The sequence below is a fragment of the Budorcas taxicolor genome, chromosome 21, assembly GCF_023091745.1.
Source record: "Budorcas taxicolor isolate Tak-1 chromosome 21, Takin1.1, whole genome shotgun sequence".
NCBI lineage: Eukaryota > Metazoa > Chordata > Mammalia > Artiodactyla > Bovidae > Budorcas > Budorcas taxicolor.
Window position 1 is genome coordinate 10,581,084 of NC_068930.1, and position 21,764 is coordinate 10,602,847.

Sequence of the window (21,764 nt, forward strand, 5' to 3'; positions counted from 1 at the left end):
ACTCATCTGTGTGTAACTGCTGGTTGTGCCGGGCAAAATTTGGCTCCACCACCCAGGTAAGAAAGAATCCTGACACTGTGCTTCATTTCGGGGGAGAGTTCAGATGCCATGTGTTTATGTTTTTAACCTTCCTACTAAAGCCTCACTCTCAAATGCTTATGACATTTACTTACTTAAATATAAAAAATTTGAGACTTTTATAACATTCTGAAACAACCATTTAAAACTGTTTTGAAACAATTAGGAAACTGGTATGTTAGAGACCATATAACAGTGCTGGGATTATCGTAGCGTTCCATGGGAAACTGGTTTGAAAGATAATAGTTTTTGTAACTTCACCTATGAAATTTGAATTAATAGCTTAAAAACTAGTGCTTTAAAATTTCTGACAGTCTGCTGTGATAGACTGTAAATCTATTTTACTGAAAATCTCTTTCTTTTCTTCAATTACATTTACTAATTGGTTATTGCTCACATATGAGAAAAACTGTTAGCTTGGGTAAATGCCAGTCTCGAATCCAGCCAGTTTTATGAGATCCAATAGTTTCTAAAATCAATTATCACAGAATTCCTAGGCAGATAGTCAGGTAGTCTGTAAGTAAGTTGTTGATTTCTAAACCATCCTCAAACAGTTTTCTTATATTTTATAGGAGAAAGGTCTGTGAATAGTTTTCTTCGGGGGTCTAGTATTTTTCCTTTGATTTTTGCTAAGTCTTGATTTCTTTTTCTTTTTCTTTTTTTTAAAGGACTACATTCTCTTGGCTGAAAAGTAACAACCGCGGCTACAGCAGTTGGTTTCTTATTAAAATCCAATACCTCGCTAGCCCTATTGTTTAAATACTGGATTTTTCTTTCAAATTTCACAAATACCTTGGGAATGGCTAGAACAGTTGTGTGCTTAACACTGAGGAAATTCCTGTGTAGATGGCTGAGGCCATTTGAAGGACGAAGCAGCGTGCTTAACAACCTCCTGGAATGAAGGGAAGACCGTACTGAAAGCATGCTTCAGGCCTCTATTTTCCAGTTTACATATATAAACAATAGTTTTCATTTTTCTTTGTTAGAGTCAAGGGCAATTTTGGTGTCAAAAGTGAGTGCCATGTGGCTAAGTAGGTTTGAGGATGGGTGCCTGGTGGGCTGCCATCTATGGGGTCGCACAAAGTCGGACACGACTGAAGTGACTTAGCAGCAGCAGAAATCAACAGCTGATTTACAGGCTATCTGACTGTCTATCTAGGAATTCTGTGATAACTGATTTTAAAAACTACTGGGTTTCATAGAACTGGCTGGATATGAGCCTGGCATTTACCCAAGCTAGCAATTTTCTTATATACGAGCAATACCAATTAGTAAATGTAATTGAAGAAAAGAAAGAGCCATTAAAAATAGCCAACAAATATCAGAAATATATAGGAATAAACCTATCAAGAAATATATGAGATCCATTTATAAGAACTGTAGAACTTGGTACCAAAAAAAAGTAAGAGTAAAAGACCTGACTAAGCCAAGGTGTGCTATGTTCTTTGATGAAAAGACTCAAAACTTTGAAGCTGTTAATATTCTGCAAGTCAGTGTTCAAAACTAGGCACAATCTCCGTCAAACCTCAATCTCCTGAATTAGTTGCTTCTAATATTTGATCAGGGAAAGTTTGTCCTCTCGCATATTTAAATATAAGATAAAGCTGTGGTAATTCAAACAGTGTGCTATTGTAGAAATAGTAAAAAGGGTAATAAAGCAAGAGTCATAATGTATATAGGGATTTAGTAAATGGTTAAGGGAGTAATTAAAATTAGTGGAGGAAAGAATGGACCATTTGATGTCGTTGGAACAATTGGCTATAGTGAGATGTATTCCTTATGCTACATACATAAATAAATTCTCATTGGATTTAAAATTCAAATCTAAAGACCCCAAATAGCACAAACACTGAAAGCAAATGTAGAAGGGTTTACTTCTAATTTGGGGGTGGTCTCAGCCTACCTAAGCAAGGCAGAACACAGAAACTATAAAGGAAAAGAAGCAGTTGACTAAGCTCTAACTTTGGGATGGAAGCTGAATAAGCAGCTGAGAAGCAGGGAATTTTCAGTTTACAGCTCTTTCTTTTTAAAAAAGTAACAGGAATTCAGTAAGTAACCGTGTAAGTAATTTAAAAAAACCACACGAAAACTTAAAAAAAAGGCATCAAGGCCTTTGAACATGTTTTGTTCAAACAAACAAGCACTGTATGTTTTGCAGCAGGGATTAATAAATCTTGAGCCCTATGTGTCAACAGCTTAAGTAGCATCCTTGATTTATCAGGGGCTCCACCAGGCACAGGGGCTGAAAAAGAGATTTCTTCCCACCTCAGGGACTTTGTACTTGCTGTAGCCTTGGCCATTTTCCCTTCCCACATTGCCCATTTTCTTCATGGTTTTTCCCTCCTCCCATCCCCTTTCTCTATTTTTTTTCCCCTTAGCTCTTATTTAATATACTATTCTGTTCTCTTTATCTTCCTGTCCACTCTTGCCCATAAACTAGCCTCCGTGAGGGCAAGGTTTTGTCCATTTTTTTCATGGCTGACTCACTAGAATCTAGAACAGTATAGGCCCTAAGTTTTTTCAGTTGTGTCCGCCTCTTTGTGACCCTGTGGACTGTAGCCACCAGACTCCTCTGTCCATGGGGATTCTCCAGACAAGAATACTGGAGTGGGTTGCCATGCCCTCTTCCAGGTGATCTTCCCAACCCAGAGATCAAACCCAGGTCTCCCACATTGCAGGCAAATTCTTTACCATCTGAGCCACCAGGGAAGCCCAAGAATACTGGAGTGGGTAGCCTATTCCTTCTCCAGGGAATCTTCCCAATCCCAGGATCAACCCCGTGTCTTTTACATCTCCCGTGATGGCAGGTGGGTTCTTTATCACTAGCGCCACCTGGGAAGCCTCATAACGCCCATGGTAGGAACCTAACAAACGTGCATTGAATGAAAACAAGGAGTTATTTGGAGGAGATGCGTCTGAAATGCTAACACTCAAGAAGCTCTGTGTTTTCATCATGGTAGAAAATGAAATCTCACAGTTGCAAGAGACAAGTCAGGGTGGCTCTAAGGGAAGCCTCCAGCTCTGGACACATCAGATACTGCAGTGATATGCAACAGAGGTGAAACTGGGGCCATTTCTCATCTTCTGCTTGGGGATCCCTTGGTCTTCCTCAGGTGGGTTGCTCCAAAGGTAGGGTTGTACCGTGGGGAGTAGCTAAGAGGCTCCCTGAGCCAGTGTTTGCTGGGGTGCAGGGAGAAAGCAGGGAAATGAACTCGAGACCCATCCTGGGGGCAGAGGACCAGAAAGGCTGAGGATGGAGCTGGAGGGAGCCAGGCCAAGGGCAAACTCCAGAGCTGCCAGCCGAAGAGGGGAAGTGCCAGCTGACTGGCCACAGGCCTTTGGGTTCCAAGGGCATTGGGGTTTTAAAATCACCCTGACAAAAAACACCCTGAAACAGGCCAAGAAGAAATAGTAGAGAAGCAATTGCTTCTCAATGAATTTTGCTCTCTTAAGTGAGTACAAGCTTGAATATTTAATAAATAAAAGTATTAGTTATCAGAAAAAGCACTTTACAGTTGTTAGGAAAGAAACAGAAAAATGGGCAGGAAAAATCACCTGATGCCCTGGCTTTGAGCATCATTCGTTGTCTTTGTCCTTTCAACTGTATACCTTTTCAAAAAGGTATAAAACCAGGGATTCTTGTCCACAGAAATAGAAATAGTAGAAGTAAGGGGGAAGGGGCCCTGAGAGTGGGGTGCCGGACCCAGGGGCCCTGGTGAGGACGTGAGGCTGCCGACAGCTTCTTTTCCAGCAGGAATAGTTAGTGTGTGACGGTGAAAGTCGCTCAGTCCTGCCCCAGTCTTCGTGACCCCGTGGACTGGGGCCTGCCAGGCTCCTCTGTCCTTGGAATTCTTCAGATAAGGATACTGGAGTGGGTAGCCTTTCCCTTCTCCAGAGGATCTTCCCAACGCAGGGATCGAACCCAGGTCTCCCGGAATGCAGGCGGATTCTTTACCATCTGAGCCACCAGGGAAGCCCCAGAGGGATACTAACTACTCACTGCTCCTCGGAGGTGGTGATGAGTGGTGCAAACTCGCTGTGCAAACTCTGTAGGGAGCCGGGGTCCCCAGAGACAGGTTGCAGGTCGATAGCCCGGGGGCAGGGGGCGGGGGCCATGGGGACCTGGGCAATTCAGGGCGCGGTCGGGGCCTCCGCGGGGCACCCCTGGGGACCGGGCCGGGGCGGCGCGCAGGGCGCGCGCGGGAGCATGGACGCGGAGGCCGCCCGCGGAGCCGCAGGTAAGCGGCGCGGGGGCAGCCCGGCCGCCAGCCCGCCCGCCTCCTTCGCCGGCCTCCTTCGTGGGCTCCACCCCGCGTATCGGGTGTCAATGGCTGGGCTGGTCCGGGCGCTCCGGGCCCCCGCGCTGCAGAGAGAGACCGTAGACCGCGCGCTGCGCGCGGCCGGGAGAACTTTCCCCGGAGTCGGCGCCGAGCCGCGCACCTGTGGCCGCCGCGGAGCGAGACAGCGGGCGGTCCCGGAGGTCGGGGGCTCGGCGCGCGGGGCTCTAGCGCCCACCGACCGGAGGCGCACCCCCCAAGGGGTCTCGGTCACCGCCCTCCCGACCGTCCCTAGGATCCCCGGCCGCCGGGGACCCGCGCGTCTGATGAGCTCTCTGCCTTCCCTTAACCTCGGCGGCCTAGGAAGGTCACGGTGGGAGGGCTCCATAAAGCGTCTCGGGTGGCGGCCGGCGCCCCTGTGGCCCCCGCTCGGGGACTGTCAGTTTCGGCCCCGGCCCAGCCGGCCAGCCGGAGGCCGGGGGTGGCGGGCGAGCCCGGGAGCCCGCCCCCTCTCCGGAGAACCCGGCGAAACCCTGTGACTTCTAAATTTGAGAGCACCTAGGACAAATACCCCGGAGAAGGCAATGGCAACCCACTCCAGTACTCTTGCCTCATGGACGGAGGAGCCTGGTGGCTGCAGTCCATGAGGTCGCCAAGAGTCGGGCACGACTGAACGACTTCACTTTCACTTTTCTCTTTCATGCATTGGAGAAGGAAATGGCACCCCACTCCAGTGTTCTTGCCTGTTGAATCTCAGGGCCGGGGGAGCCTGGTGGGCTGCCGTCTATGGGGTCGCACAGAGTCGGACACGACTGAAGCGACTTAGCAGCAGCAGCAGCAGCAGCAGGACAAATACCTGGAAGCGTTTCCTGCGGCCTTGCAAAGAAAGGAGAGTGTGGATGGGCGCAGGCATAGACAGGGGCAGTGGATGCTCTTCTGCACCCTTCCTGTCTCCTCGGGGACCCACGGCAGGAAGGGCCCCGTGGCTAGTGCTCAAGGCCTCCTCCAGCATCCTGCCCAGCCCTCCCACCAGCCCCGCGCCCACCTGCAGTCAGAACACAGACTGATCACTTTCTCTGATCCACCACACGTCTCTGTAAAAGAAAACTCAGTCTTATAGAGGCTCCTTGCCTTTTATTAGAAGCCAGCGGCAGTGAATTACTTGTTTTTATAACTTGCATTCCAAAGCTGTGACTGAGTGGTTTTTCCCCTGATTTCAAGTGAGGGAGTTAAGGACGGTCGGTGGCCACCGCCGCTTGTATGAATCAGTGACATTCCCCGTGAAAAGTTTGTCTTGGTCTAGAGATTGAGAAGGGTTTTGTCTCTAGGTTTAGAGGGAGAAGGAGAAGTGATTTTTTTCTGTAGTGCTTCCTGGAAGGTTGGTTGATAGTGAGTGCTCTTGCCTGTCTATTTGAGAACTGGGGCAAGAAGAGAATGTGTCTTGTTCCTTTGATATCACCTTTCTCACCTGCAAAATGGAGGCGACTTTGCCCAGTTGGGGACTTACTGTACAGAAATAACTCCTGTATTTTTAACACTTAGCAGATCTGCACAAAAAGCTCAGTTTGATTGTCTCCCCTCCCCTCCCTCTCAGAGTGGTGCCGTGAGGCAGAGAGTTCCTTCCAGCGAGAGCCTTAGACCTGCTTATTCTACCCAGCTTTACTCCGTTTTAATGGGAAAAGTAATGGTCATTTCATCTTCTGGAAAAGCGCAGTTGGCCTAAACGGCTTCAGGATTTTCCTGTATTTATGTCAGCATTTGCTGCGGCTTTCATGGTTGCTGATGGCCCAGATGACAGACAGCAGTTGCACATTTTTCATTCCCACATGTGCTAGATTCTAATGGATGGGAGTTCTACATAGCTGAATCCATGCCCGAGCTCTGATAGCCCGTTTCCAAAAAGGGCTTCAGTCCGCCATGCCTACGTGGGAATGAATCCTTTTCTTTCAGCAAGGAGGCAGGAGACTGACAATTGTTGCTTTCAGATAAGGCTGTATGCCGGTCCCCACTCAGTTCTAGCACGAAGAGCTAGGGAAAGGGCATGTGACGTTCCCACGGGAGTTGCGTCTGTATCTAGATGAGGTTCCTCAGTAAAGGTGTGTCTGGGGTGGGGGTTACCCTCAATAATTCAAGACATATCCGAGGACCACACATGCAGTCTCTGTCTCTCTCTGAACATTTGTATGTGGTTTTCATTTCCCTGATACTGAAGGCCTTCTTGGGTTCCAACAGACCATCTGTTGCTGTCATTTTAGCTTGGAGTATAAGAAAGGACAGTCAGACACAACCCAGTCCCGTTACTCCCCTCATCTGTCACCTTGAACTTCCCTCATCTGCAAAACAAGATCTTCAGCCGCCTCCTGAAGATTAGATGAGACCTTGCATCCATCACAGTGGACTGCTGGGTCCCTGGGGAAAGTTTCAGGAGACTCAGACAAGGCGCTTTGTTTTTGCCCCCCCACCCACCATTTACGGGGCTTCCCAGGTGGTGCTAGTGGTAAAGAACCTGCTTGCCAATGCAGGAGACTCGGGAGACGCGGGTTCGATGCCTGGGTTGGGAAGATCTCTTGGAGAAGGGAATGGCAACCCAGTCCAGTATTCTTGCCTGGAGAATCCCATAGGCAGAGGAGCCTGGCAGGCTACAGTCCACAGGGTTGGTCATGAAGAGTCAGACACGACTGAAGCTGCTCAGCGCATCCAAGTTTACACAAATAATTGAAGTGTTTGTGAGATTCATCTGTTGTACGATCTCCATTTGGGAAGTCAGTTTCGAGTTCCAGTTTAGAAAAGTTAGGTGCTGGACAGTTTGCCATGGTGGCAAAAGCAGAGCTTTGGAGACAGGAAAGCCTGCAAGCAAGGAGGAAGCTTGCGCTGGGGCAACAGGGACTGTGTTCATGCCGCTAAAGGGACTGACTCTGGGAGGGTCAGTCCAAACGCGACTTCAGAAGGATTCAGCCTCTTCCAGTTGGAGGCACGGAAGGGTTAGTCAGACACTGACTCTGGAGCAGGCAAGGAATCTAGAAAGGCCGGTGCTGGCCCTGCGCTCTGTTGGGGACCCCCGTTGCTGAGAGGACAGAACAGAGCAGATGGAGGTCTGGGGAGGGCGTCTCCCCGGGGAGGGTTAGGCTCAGGGAGGGAGAAGCTCTGGAAACCTGAGAGGGGGCCGCGGGGAGGGCCTGGGGCTGACAGAGGCGGGCAGGGGCTGACTACAGGGCTCAGAAGAGGGGCTGGGGAGGGGAGGCCACAGGGAAGGGGGTCCGAGGTCAGGGACCCTGAGGGCTGCCAGGCACAGCTGCTGTTTCTGAAACGTTTTCAGGAAAAGAAGAGGGAGCAGGCTGAGGAGGTGGTTATGAGTGCAGGGAGGTGACTGTTCCCTCGCGTTTTCGGTGGAGGAGACCTGAAGGCATTTTTGGTAAACTAAAGCCTTAGAAGCACGTTTCTGCCTGCCAGGTATTGCTGTAAGCCCTTTCCAAGCGCTACCTTAATTGGCCCTCCTGTGCTGGGCTGGGCTTAGTTGTGTCCAATTGTTTGTGACCCTGTAGACTGTAGCCCGTCAGGCTCCTCTGTCCATGGGATTCTCCAGGCCAGAATCCTGGAGTGGGTTGCCATGCCCTTCAACAGGGGATCTTCCCAACCCAGGCATCGAAACCAGGTCTCTCGCATTGCAAGCGGATTCTTTACAGTCTGTGTCACCAGGGGAGCCCAAGAATACTGGAGTGGGTAGCCTATCCCTTCCCCAGGGGAACTTCCTGAACCAGGAATTGAACCAGGGTCTCCTGCACTGCAGGCGGATTTTTACCAGCTGAGCTACCAGGGAAGCCCAGTTGATCCCTGTAGTAAATAGTAAATGTAGATGCTAATTTTATCCCATTTTACTGGTGAGGAAGCTGAGGCACAGAGAGAAGTCGCTTGCCTAGTCACCTGGCTAGTAAGTGGCAGTGCTGGGGTTTAAATTGGTGGTGGTTTGACTCCCAGAGAAAGGGACCTCTCATGGGGGTGATGTCTGCCCCCTCCCCGCCAACCCTAAAACCAAAGTGGAGGCTCAGGAAGGTGATATTCCATGAGCCAGTTCCTTGGAGATGAACTCACTTTAGCAAAACACTTCAAAATAATTTTAAAATATTCATCAGCCATTTTGATGAATATTTTGGTCAAATATTCATCAGACCCAAAATGTGGAAGTGTAGAGGTGTCCTCCGGAGAAGGCAATGGCACCCCCCTCCAGTACTCTCGCCTGGAAAATCCCATGGATGGAGGAGCCTGGTGGGCTGCCATCTATGGGTTCGCACAGTCGGACACGACTGAAGTGACTTAGCAGCAGCAGCAGCAGCAGAGGTGTCCTCTCAGAGGAACAGGGATCTGGCAGATGGGGGTGGGGGGGCAGGGAGGGGTGTCTCAGTTCCCAGGGGGGAAGTCTTCCCTGGGGCTTGTGGCAGAGGGCTGGACTGGGCCTTTGGAATCCTGATGGCGTCACTGCTTTTGTGCCCCAGGGCAAGTCTCTATTGCTTCATCGAGAGGGAAGGGAGAGGATGAGACGGTCTCTAGAAGTCTGCGCTGCCATGCAGTGCGTCACCCACCTCCTGTCCCTGTAACCAGACTATCATTCTGCAGAAGGTAGGACCTTGCTGATCTTTCCGTCCTCCTGCCCTGATGGCTGCTGGCACACAGTTGGAGCCCCGTGAGCCTCAGATGGAGGAATCATCTCTTTTCAGATGCTGGTGAAGGCCTTTGTTGGTTCCCTGGCTGTAGGGAGGGTTGCCAGGGGGATTTTGCAGATTTGTATATTAGGATGTCTGATGGCGCGTGTTGCCCTGCCACCCCTGGGGTTGAGCACCGCTGGCAGCCCATCCCCTGGGGGATATCTTTCCAGGGGTCTCGATCTCACTGGGAAGGCCTGGCTGTCAGTGAGTCATCCTAACGCCTGGACGTTCTGTGTGTCCCTGTCTGTTGACTGTGATTCTTTGCCCTGTAATTGTGTCCATCGTATTGATGGGCCGTGTTCACCTCCACCTCTAAACATCAAGGGGTATTTTACGTGTATTAAATGGGCATCTCTGCTATATGAGGCCAGGCCAGAGATGGCTGGTGTCCTAACTTCCTGCTCCTGCCGTGGCCTGGCAGAATCAAGTGAGTGGCCGGGTGGCCAGGACCGGGGCTGGGAGGTGGGAAGGGGGTGGGCGCTGAGGTGTTGTCCTTCTGACCTTTGAAACCCTAATCTGGAGACTGCCTCCCTAGCCTTAGCAGGGTCCCTGCCAGCAGCAGGCTCCTACCTCCTCTGATGACATTCTTATTTGTAGCTCAGCCCTGGGAAATTCCAAACAGAGGATTATAGCCAATGGCTGTGCTTTCTGCTGTGCTGTGTGGCACAGAACACAATTTTAGGGCAAAATTCAAGCACACTTGTTGGTCAGAGGCTCCTGGTGTCACGTGACTTTTAAAGTCAGGGTTATTGTTGGGGGTTTAAGTGACTGTCAGTAGCAACTGAAGGTCTAGGGCCTTGGAATAATGCTTGTTTGGCTTTAACAGCTGTGGTTTACAAATTCCACGCCTTATGGTGCACCCATCCTCTGGTGTGGGCTTTCTTTTCAAGGCCAGCCATCAGCAAACCTCCGAGGGGGTGGGACACACAGAGTGTGTATCCAAAGGCCACTGTTCTGTGGACATCCAGGCTTGTCTTTCTCCCCGCTTCTCTGAGTCACGGGGACTGCTCTCCCAGTAGACCTCACGCATTCCTTGTTCCCACACAGCAGCTTTGTTTTCTGCTTAAACCAACACCTATTGTCTGTCAAGGCATAGAATGATTTTGATGTTTCTTTGCTCCTCTGAAGCTGGGCAGTGAAGGGGCCACTGGGAATGGCTTGAGGCTGAGGGCTGGGGGCACCCAGGGAGGGCAGAGGGGGAGCTCCTGTCCATGTGTGTGTTGGGGGCTCTTAAGGCCCAAACCCTCCTGGACCACTTGGTTTCCTTGTCTTGCAGAAATTGAGACAAATGTGTTTTTCTTGGAAACTGAGTCTCTAACCGCTACTTGCAGATTCCACAGAGAGAGAAAGCTGTATTCGTTTCTCCACTGCACTGTGCTGAAATAACCCCTAAGGAGAGTCCTCGAGTATTTCATTGTAAGTGCTTGAGAAGTCAGAGCTGTGATGATGCCAGCCTTGCAGTGACTTCTGCTCACGGTGCTATTTCCCCGCCCGCTGTGCTCTGTCAGATGCTGCTTAGGGGGTCAGTTTTGCCAAGTGTTGTATGTGGTTAGAGGCATATAGGCCCAAACAGGGAGTTACACATGCTCATTCATTTTTACTTTCATGTTTCCTAGCGAGTGGTGTCTGTAATGCATGTGTACAGCCCACATTTGGGCTATTAGAATGTCTTGGAAAATCGTTATTGTAAGCTCTGCTTTGGCCACCTCATGCAAAGAGTTGACCCATTGGAAAAGACTTTGATACTGGGAGGGATTGGGGGCAGGAGGAGAAGGGGACGACCGAGGATGAGATGGCTGGATGGCATCACTGTCTCGATGGACGTGAGTCTGAGTGAACTCCGGGAGTTGGTGATGGACAGGGAGGCCTGGCGTGCTGAGATTCATGGGGTTGCAAAGAGTCAGACATGACTGAGCGACTGAACTGAACTGAACTGAACTGAACTGAAGCTCCGCAGAAGGAAAATAATTGTCCTGTGTTTTTCCAGAATACCTGATAACTGAGTAAAAATATATAAAAAAAAATGCTTGCTAAAAGCATTAATAAAAATCTGTCCTTGTGCAAAAGCATAGTTTGGTTACTTGTTGATGGATATGTTTTTAATCATAAGAGTTAAATGTGAATATTGACAGATCATCTTGTTTTCATTTCTTTCCTTTTTTTGAAATTGAAATTTCCCCCACCCTGGCCCTAATTCCATTTTTTTCCCTCTCTCCTATTTTGAAATTTAATATTTATATTTCTGTTCTTTTAGGGGCTAACTTAGACATTTTAATATGCATGTTATTTCTAACTAATCCTGAAATTAATCAGTTTTAAACTTTCTCTGAAATCATATAAGGGCCTTTGAATAACTTCACTCCAATTACTTCCTTTCCAGTTTCTTTTCTTTTTTGTGTGTAGCACCTTAGTTCTATTATGATTTTTTTTAAATCTCCTTAAATTAGATGTTTTTGTTTTGTATGATCAGCATTGGCTTGGGTTTTATCCACATGTTTCTCATTTTCTTTGCTCCCATTCCTTCTTGACTAATTTCCTCTTGAGGTCAGTTTCCTTTCCCTTGATAAGCACCCTTTTAGAAATGACTTTAGGGACGATATGCTGGTAGTAAACTCAGATTTTGTTTTTCTAAATGTTTTTTATTTCACCCACATTGTTGAAAGTTACTTCTGCTGGATGTAGGATGAAAGTTATTTGCTCTCTTACTTTAAAAATGTTCTTCCATTGTCTCCTGGCTTCCATAGTTGCCACTGAGAAGACCGCTGTCAATGGAGTTGGCCTTTTCTTGGGAGGATCTGTCTTTCCCTCTGGCTACTGTCATCGTTTTGTGTTGCTGTTTTGCAACTTGACTACAGTATGTTTAGGAGGGGAGTTTTCTTTATTTTTCCTGCTTTAGGGTTGGTTGGGATTCCGGAGTCAGAGGACTGGTGTCTTTCATTAATTCTGGAGAAATTTCACTCAAATTTCATCAAATCTTGATTTTTCCTTATTATTTTTTTCTCCTTCTGAGTCGTCATTGTTTCTGCATTGTTCAATGTAACAACAGTTGCATTGTTGCTGGAGGGCCCCCAGCATTCTACGCTCCATCTCCCTTAACCTGCCTTTCATATTTTCCTCTTGTTCTGTCTCTCTCTGCTACATTCTGCATAATTTCTTCAGATGTATATTTTCAGTTCATTGGCTATTTCAGACATGAATTTCTAGAAGCTCTACTTTCTTTCCCTCTTGAATCTTATTGGGCAGTTAACAAATCTTGGCCCTTTACATTCCATATTTAAACTTTTAAAAAGATATTTCACATCTCTATCTTCCATATTAGATAATTTCAATATTTGCAGTCTTTGTGAGTCTGAACCTATAGTTTGTGCTGACTCTTTTGTGGCAGTTTATTTCATCTTACATTGGAGATTTTTGAAATCAGGTCTAAATGATCCCAGAGCTCTTGCCCTCATGCCCAAACCTCACTGTAGGCAGTTCATCAGTGTTTTAATACCAGTTCAGTTTGTAATATCTCAAGGAAAATATTTAGTATTTTCGAATAATGTACAGCTTATTCTTCTGTTGGCAGGTCCATCAATTTCCCACTTTGGAAAGAGCTAGGATCCTAACAGCAATTAGATTGTTTCCAACGTTAGTTTATAAATGTGTCACAATATGGAAGCCACTAGTTGAATTGCACTGACTTACATGAAGTGGTGAGGCTAAAGTAGAAAGCCCAGCCCCTCACCCCCCATGCATGTGGCAGCAAATTCTGCCGTGTCCACTGCCACATCCAGCTCATGTCCTCTCACTGTGTTCACTGTCATCATTGGCCTAAGCCATTGATGTCATTTGTCTCAGCTTGCACTGCCTCCGATTGGGTTTCCTGCTGCAGTATGGCCTGGCGGAGGTGGTAAACACACGCTCCAGTTATCCCCGCCGGGGGCCCTTCAGCAGCCTCCTACTGCATTTTTCTTGAAACTTGAAGTCTGGAATTTGGCCAGAGTCCTGTTACCCTGGCCTCTGCCTGCCTGCTTCCCGTGACCTTGCCCTTCTTCCCTTGCCCAGGCGCGCTGCAGGCACACTGGCTGCCCTTGAGCGCTTGCCCTCTCCTCCCTTCTTCCTTCTGCATGTGCTGCTCCTTTGGTCTGGGTGACCCTTGGTCTTGCTCAGCGCGAGGCCAGCGTTTTGTTCTTCCATCCTTCTGCTGAATGGCTACCTCCTTAGAAAGACCGTCCCTGGTCGTTCTGTCCCGTCTCCCACCTCCTTCGTCACTTGCCTCCCCCCATGCCATGGGGATGTTTACCTGTTTTTATGTTTCCTGACCAGGCTGTAAGTTCTATGAGAGCAGAGGCCACTTCTGATTTTTCACCTTTGTGTTGACTAGCACTTAGCGTGGTGTCTGGCAATATGAGATTTCCTAAGTGATGGCCCAGTTTTATATTATACATTAATAAAGTAGCTTTATAGCAGAAAGTTTTTTTAAATCTTTGCTGTAGGGTTGGTAATGAATGTGATCTGGGTCTGATTAGACCTCTTCCTAGGACCATAGGTATCAGGAAGAGCTTGGTCTAAGCTGAGGTCACCCTTGGGCAGGGATTCTGGCAGCAGATATCATAGAGGCCTCAGGGCATCACTACTATTCTATTACTACCACTATGACAGTTATTACTACTATTATTGTATTTTTAAAAACGGGTAGTGTTTTTTTTTCCCTCCAAGCCTTAAAGTATAAATGACAAACAGCCTGTTGTCTTTTCACTGAAGCCAGCTCCTAGCTTCTGCCACCTTTCTTGGGGTGTGGCCTGGCTGGACAGTGGGCAAAGGTGGCATCATTGCCCTGTAATGCAGGTGCTGGAGTAATCCTGGGTAGGTTAGCCCGTTTAGATCACATTGGCCTTGCCACTTATCTCTTTATCAATTCATGTCACTCTTTCTAATTCTTACAAGCTTTAAAAATAGTTGTTAAAATCATTAATATATGGACAAAAGAGTTGAATGGATATTTCTCCAAAGACAGAAATGGCCGGTAAGGGAATTCTCTGGTGGTCCCGTGGTTAAGAATCAACCTCGCGATGCAGAAGACATTGGTTCAATCCCTGGTTGGGGAATCAAGATCCCACATGCCACAGGGCAACAAAGCCTGTGCATTGCAACTGCCGAGCCTGTGCACTTTAGAGTCTCTGCACTGTGATGAAAGGTCCCGCATGCCACAACTAAGATTCAACACAGCCAAAGAGAGAAAGAAATATTTAAAACAACAGCACCAACAAATGGCCAGTTAGCACGTGAAAAGATGCTCCTCATGACTGATACAAATGAAAACCACAGTGAGATACGACTTCACACCCATTTGGATGGCTGTTATCTGAAAAAGCAGAAAATAACAAATGCTGGGTGAGAATGTGGAGAAATTGGAACCCTTGTGCATTGCTAGTGGGAATGTAAAATGGTACAGCCACTGTGGAGTGTGGCAGTTCTTCAAAAAATTAAACATAGAACCAGCATATGATGCAATAGTTCCACTTCTGAGTATGTACTCAAAAGACGTGAAAGCAGGGACTGAAAGAGATATTTCTATTCCATATTCATGGCAGCTTTATTCACAATAGCCGAAAGGTGGAAGCAACCCAAGTGAACATCAACACATGAATGGATAAGCAGGACGGGCTGTGTGTGCGTGTGTGTGTGTGTGTGTGTGTGTGTAGAGCAGAATATTATTCAGCTTTTAAAAGGCAAGTATTTTAAACAGTGCTATACTGAGCCCTCGCTGTCATCTGTGCTGGTACACAGTGTGTGGTCCTCAACATGATATAAATTAGGAAGTCCGCAAATTGGTAAAGGCCCTGCTGGAAATCTCAAGATCTGGGTTTGAGTCTCAGCCCCATTACTAACTTTCCATTTCTGAGTGCGTTTCCATATCTGAAACACGGGTTTAATTGTTTCCTTTTTCTTAACTTCAAGGAGCTGATGTAAATTTCAAACAAATGAGGAAGTGCTATAGCCCTTTTGTTAACTGGAGAAAACTGTTCAAGTATAAGGTATAAAAGGGTACGTTTTAGTGTCAGAGCACACCACTTTTTTTTTTTTAATGCTTTCTTTCCCAACCAGTACTTGAGAAAGTTGTTTATCCACAGAAGGTAGAATGTTAACTTTCTTTTATATGTTTTCTGTGTAAAATTGAGCTAGTCCTCACTTGGATGCAGGTTCTTCTGTGTAAAATTGAGCTAGCCCTCACCTGGATGCAGATTCTTCTGTGGAAAATTGAGCTAGTCCTCACCTGGATGCAGATATTTCTGTTCAGCAGGTACCTCTTCACCTACTTTTCAGTTTTGCACAGAAAAGACCAATGCCTTTATAAAAATGTAGCTTTCTCCAGGAATAGAGACAGACGCAGAGAACAAACATGTGGATATGTTGGGACTGACATGTCTACACTACTATGTATGAAACAGATAACTGATGAGACCTGACTGTATAGCAGAGGGAACGCCACTCAATACTCTGTAGTGACATAAATGGGAAGGAAATCCAAAAGACAGGGCACACATATAGCTGATTAACTTTGCTGGACAGCAGAAACGAACACAACATTGTAAAGCAATTATACTCCGATTTAAAAAATGTAGCGTTCTCGACAGATTCCCAAATACTGGGACGTAACTGCGCCTTCACTAAGTGGCACACTGTCTAGGTTTAAGGCCATCCCACTCTTCTCCATTCATTCTCCATGTGTAGCAGTCTGGGTGATAAGGCTGAGTATTTAAAAACAGAGGCTCCAGCTTAATCTAGAACTGAGTCATGGAGACTGAGGATTTTTCTACTTTCAGTTCTCCTTGTTGCTTTGCACTGGGCTGAGCATGACAGATAGAGACCCAGTTTTTGTCTTCTTTAGAAATATTATTGTTAGCAGTGTAATAGACGGACGTCTAGGGCTGTGTGACTTCTGGATGAAAGTTTATAAAGTCCTCTAACAGTCACAGTGTTTCGGTGGGTTCTGAGAAATGTTATTCTGTGACTACTGGGGAAAAGCATGCTGGTGATGAGTTGTTTTTTTCCTCTCGTTGTGTGCTGTGTGGTTTAGGGTTCTGCTTCCATGCTGGACAGCTGTCCCCTCCCCCACCGCATTTCCCCACCAGCTCAGGACTGCCACGTGTTGCGGTGGTGTTACTGACACTGGAGTTTGGTGTTTTTACAAGTTCCTGGTCAATTAAATTCAGGATACAAAGAATCAGGCTTTCCATGTTTTCCTGAGTATGTGCCAGAGCCCTCTTCCTTCCTGGTAAAGGTTAGACAAATAGGGCACCGTAATGCTGACCACGAGGGGTGGAAGGGCTCACGTTCAGGGTCAAGGTGGACCTGAGCTTCCTGTAGCTATATCAGGTGAGGCCCCCTCTTCTGTTACCATTTGTGAGACATTTGAGACGCTATTTTCTCCTGTCTGCCCCCGTAGGGCTCCACATTTGTCCCCCAAAGTGACACCTCTTTGAATGCGAAGGGAACAGTCTGTTTCAGACCCACCGCATCTCCTTTTGAATGATTCAGAGGGAAAAACAGTTTTATCTTTGTATCATTCGCCTAAGAGTAAGATGCACCAATGCTCAGATTATGAGACCTTCATATTAAAAGCAATTAGGATTACATAAATCTTCGTGTGGGCGGCACACAAAGTCATCTGCCTATTTTACCATCTTAGATTTGGGTGGGACAAGCCATGTATTCTCAGCCAAGGCAGTGACAAGTTGCAAGTTGGCCAATACTAAATCTGTGATAACAGAGCAACAGGCTCCCTGTCAATTCCCGGCGATGAAACCCACCCTGCTACCTACCACCTGCAGACCTTTCTCAGTGCTGCCTCTGTTCCCTGACAACTTTGCTCATCTGCTCAGAAATTCTAACACATTCTACATTCTGTCTTCCAACTTTTTTTTTTTTTCAATTCTTTGCTAAGAATATTCTGGCAATCAGCTGCTCTTCAAAAACCAACAAAAATATCCAAGTGTGTATTTGCTTCACCTTCTGTTCTCTCCTCCTCCAAGTGGAGGATTGCTCTGCTGACACCAAGCTCCCCTTGCCTGTGGTCCTTGGGCTGCAGACATTGGCATGTTTGCCCTCTAAGAGTGATGGGTTGTCTGGCCCTGACATCATGTCACCTCATTCTTCTCTAAGGTGTCATTTGTCATCTGTTAGTGTTCTGGAGCGGGGGTCCCTAGTTAAGTAAGTTTGGAAGATAAATGCTGGATTAAGAAAATTCCATTGCTGCAAGGTGTCTAAACGTCCTGATTGCTGATAGGTGCATAGAACCCCCAGTAGTGAGCTCTGAGCATCACAACAGTTCCCCTTTCCCCAACTTGCTGGTCTCAGAAACCTCCTTCCACAGCATATCTTGTGAAGCTAGTTTTCCAGAGAATATATGTGTGAAAATGCTGGGAGGATACAAGGGAAGTCAGGAACCTTGGATTCTTTGATATTAAACCCTAGACACTACCTCACATAACTGTGGATATTTCTCGCTGTGAGCAATGGCCCTCTTTAAAAATTAAATGTAATCATACTTCAAGTTAAAAGTAGCTCTCAGTTTTGAGGCATGCTGTGGAGGGTCAGGATGAAGTTTGCATTTGTGAATACTGAACTTTCTTAAAGCAGACAGCTTGGAAGTGGATTTTTGAGGTGCATGCCTCACTGGGAATCAGGGACCCCGCCAAACTCCTGCTGCTGAATTCTGAGCCAGGCAGGTGGCATTTGGAAAGCTTCCCCTTTAGGCGCTACCCTGCCGAACACCTGGGTGCAGACACTTCTTGTCAGATGCCCTCTCTCTGGTTGGCATGGAGGAGCTGAGGTCTCTGCCCAGCTCAGAGGCAGGCACTTAACGCCCCTCAGCAGATTTCTCCTGTAATAAGGTTTCCTTCGGCTAATAATCTCCTTTTAGAAGCAAACTACTTTGGACGAAAACAACCAGCCTGCTTATGTGAAAAAGGAAAGAAAGAAAAAACTTCTGTGCAAGTGATATCTGCTCTTAGCCAATTGTTAAAAACAAAAGTATCAGACTCTAATTTTGCATCCTTAAAATTGTTTTCACATATAATCATGAGCAAGAACTGTTCTTTCTGTAGTTCAAGAATGACAAGTCCCAGTCAGTTTTTTCCAGTGACATACGCCACGCAGTTACTGACGGGGGCTCTCAATAAAGTCAGAATTCTTCAAGAGTGGGGTTAGCAGAATTTAGAATCTTCTTATTAATGTTTCTCTTAATTGTAGACCCATATGAGAAAAATTGCACTTTCCTAAAATGGAAGATTTTTCCTAATCTTTGGTGTGAGGTGGTGTTTGAAGAGAATATTCTGCAAGTGCTACTGAATCGGTAGATAGGTGCAGAGTGTTGATCCTTTTCAAAGTCTTCATTAGTTGGCGTTGGTGTTTACATTGAGAGGACCAAGAAATGCTAGAAAAGCTCTGAATGCTAGGACTGGTGGCCGTGGCTGACGGATCAGCAGTGGGTGACGGGCAGTGGCTCGGAAGAGTGTGGAGGCCCCTTACCAGCCCTGGAAGCTCAAGCTTTGGTATGAAGATTCTGAATGACTTCGGCATTTTCCCTGGAAGAATGCTTTAAGACAGACCTCTGCTTTTGTTTTTCGGGTGACCAGAGCCAACATGTGCTTAGAGTGAATTCTTACACACGGGGTTGGTTTGGGGATTTCAATTTCTTTACGGTCTGCACTGAATTATCATTTCAACTGTGTGCCTTTTTTCATGAAAGCATTTTGCATTGCACTGAAAAGATTACATTCTTTTGGCTTTGGAAAAATATTTCCTGTTGGGTTCAAACCATTAAAGCCTCTTAGCCTTTTGTATCTTGAAGCCCCTGCCTGGGTCTGCCTTCCCTCAGCAGCTGGGCAGCCGGCCGGGCTGCCTGAGCGCCTGCGGAAAGCGCTCAGACTTGTTTACTCCTTGCAGCCCCCTGCCTGCTGGGAGTGCCCTGGGAGGGGAGGCTGGGCGGGGCCTTCCTTCTTCCCTGTGTGAGGGGGGTCACTAGCCCGTGTTTGCGTGTGCCTGTGTGTCTGTGTGTGTGTGCCTGTGTTTGTCCCTGTGTGTGGGCCTATGTGTGTGTGCTTCTGTGTGCCTGTGAGTGTTTGTGTGCGCTTGTGTGTGCCTTTGTGTGCTTGTGTGTGTGTAGCTCCTGGGTTGGGGAGGGGTCTCCCTGCCCACCTGGCATTGGAGGCCCTCTCCCCTCTCCTGCCTTAAGCAGCTCTGGTTTTTGCTCCCACCCAGTTTTCCAGAAAGCTCACCCAAGCATTTTCCATGTAAGAGGAAATCTGCCTGAACTTTTCAGATGGGGCAGTCTCCCCGGAGAGAAGAGAAGGAATTAAAGCCCCAAAGGCTGGAGGATCACAGCTCCCCGCTGTCCCTGGCTGGCTCGGGGTGCTTCTTCCTTCTCGAGGTGCAGGGGTCTGGCCCAGCTTAGAGGTCGGGTATTGAGATGTTTGGATATTCCTTTTTCAGAGGGTTAGTGTTTTCATAGAGGCAGGCCCATGCAGCCCCATGCTCACGCCTTCCGACTGATTGACTTTGCTGGGTTTCTGTGGAGAAGACCCCCCAGGGGCCTGTCCCTGGGCTGCAAAGCAGTAGAGCCCTGAGCAGTAGAGCCCAAAGAGCCCACCGAGTCTTTTGAGAGGCTCTCCCAACTCCGGCAGCACACCCGGCTGGGGGGTGATTTCATGCTGCTCAAGGAGCAAAAGATGTTCACTGCATTTCTCCTGACCACATGCGGCCAGAGCCAATGCTGGGCAAGCTGTGACAGCCTCAGGGGCAAGCCAGCAGAGCCTCTGGGCCTGGGGATCTCGGGTGAGGTACCCCTTCCTGAGCCTCTCCAGAAAAGCTGGGCGATTACACTGTGCTCGTGGTCCCCTGTTGCCAGGGGTCTTAGCTTGTGTGCGTGTGTGTGTGTGTGCCTGTGTGTGTGGACGGGGGTTGGGGGGTCTGGGGGCATCCGTAAGGCTCTTCTGGCAGCCCTCAACCTCACTGGAGTGGACCGAAGACCCGTCGGACACACACCTCTCCCAAGACGTGGGCCGGCCCCAGAGAGGACAGGCCAAGTGGGATTTCCATTTGCTCCTTCAGACGGTGCTCCTGGGGGCGTCTGGAGAAAGGCAGCGGATTGAAAGCGTGTTTGTGGGAGAACCTCATGGCCTGAGTCGGGTGCCCGGGGCTGAAGCAGCCCACTTGCCTGTGCTTTTTGCTTCATGTACCAGGATGTGCGTGGAATCGTCTGTCATACCTGTGGGAAGCCGCGGGATCAACTGGATGAATAGCAGTCTGAACAGAGAGCTCAGCTAAACAACCACCCACATTTCTGAAGTGCGTGGGCTGAAAAAGGCTTCGGTAGGGAGAGGCCCATACTGGGGGGTTAGGCAGGGCTGGGAGAAGAGAGAACCAGTGCTCTGAGGGTCTGCGAGGGTCTTCGGGTCCCCTGTTGACGGCTGTGAAAAGCTGTGAAAGTTCGGGTGTGCAAGGCCCTGCAGGGCAGGGCGGGGCGGGGCGGGGCGGCCAGGGTGCCTCAAGTCCCGTCCTAGGCCCAGCTGGACTCACACACAGACTCAGGGGCTCTCAGAGCCCTTGCTTCTGGGGCTCCAGGAGCACCCCAGGAGTGCTGGAGCTTGAGATGGGCCTTCAGGATGGCAAGGCGGGGAGGGGGCCTGCCAAGGCGGGGAGGGGGCCCGCCAAGGCCTTTTGACGCTGGCAGAGGAGGCTGTCTGGATGGTGTCACCAAGTCATCAGACTGTTTTACACACTCTGAGATCAGACAGGCCTCCCTGCCCTGGTGTTGCCGCTGGCTAGCCAGCTGGTTGCCTCTGCAGCCCTCAGTTTTCTCAGCCATAAATGGGAGTCAGGCTGGACTCAGTGAAATCGGAGGCAGGGAGGACTCAGCAGCCTGCTGTCACCTGGCTCCAGGGACTGGCTGCAGTGTTTTTATTGGGGGCAGACGGAGGAAGGATGGGCAGAGGCGAGAGCTGAGGCCAGAGGTTTTCATTACGAGACGCTGATGCCTTGAACTGACGGCATCAGGACAATTGGAGAGAGGTGCTGCAGGCCGAGGCTTTGGCGACAGGTTTGAAGGGGTCCCCCAGTAAGGAGCCATCTAACGTGGCTTGGATCTGTCAGCTTTGAGCTGAAACGTCCAGAGTGCCCAGTGAGGAGTGGGAGTGGGGGTGTGTATTGGTTTTGCCTGGCCGCCATGTCTGATCCGTTGCTAGGGGCTTCCTGGCCCACTGTAGTGAGAAGGAACCTGGGCCTCCTTGAATGTGTGTGTGTGTGTGTGTGTAGAGAGAAAACACACTCATACACACACAAATGCACACACACACCCCAGTGTGTACCTTCCATAGCAGGATATCTCTGCTGCCTAGAGGCACAACCTTGTTTAGGAGGAGACCCCCAGCTTCATCACTGCCTTGTTCGTCATCACTGAATGGACTGTTAATTCTTCACCTCTTTATTTGAAACATTTGCATCAGTATATTTATAGTTGTAATTTTGGGGGCATGTGTTTCACACTCAAATACTTAAAATGAATAGTGGTAGAGTGTTTTTACTTATCTTTTCATCACTCTGTGTGTGCCAGTGACATTTTCACCAATAAGAGTCGGGGCAAGGCTGAGGCCTGGTCCAGCCCTGCTCTTGACAGCCTCTGTTTTCTACGAGCACTCCCCCCAGTCACTGGCAGTATAAGTCA

The 21,764-nt window shown here is 48.2% G+C and overlaps 1 protein-coding gene across 1 annotated transcript in view; it reads left to right on the plus strand.

Moving 5' to 3' along the window:
* Positions 1-4,192: 4,192 nt before the first annotated feature.
* Positions 4,193-21,764, plus strand: part of LOC128066970 (protein FAM169B-like) — an 88,456-nt gene continuing 70,884 nt past the window's right edge. Inside the window, exon 1 of the mRNA XM_052660100.1 lies at positions 4,193-4,829. Within this exon, the coding sequence (XP_052516060.1) occupies positions 4,193-4,829 (637 nt within the window). The remainder of the gene's footprint in view (positions 4,830-21,764) is intronic.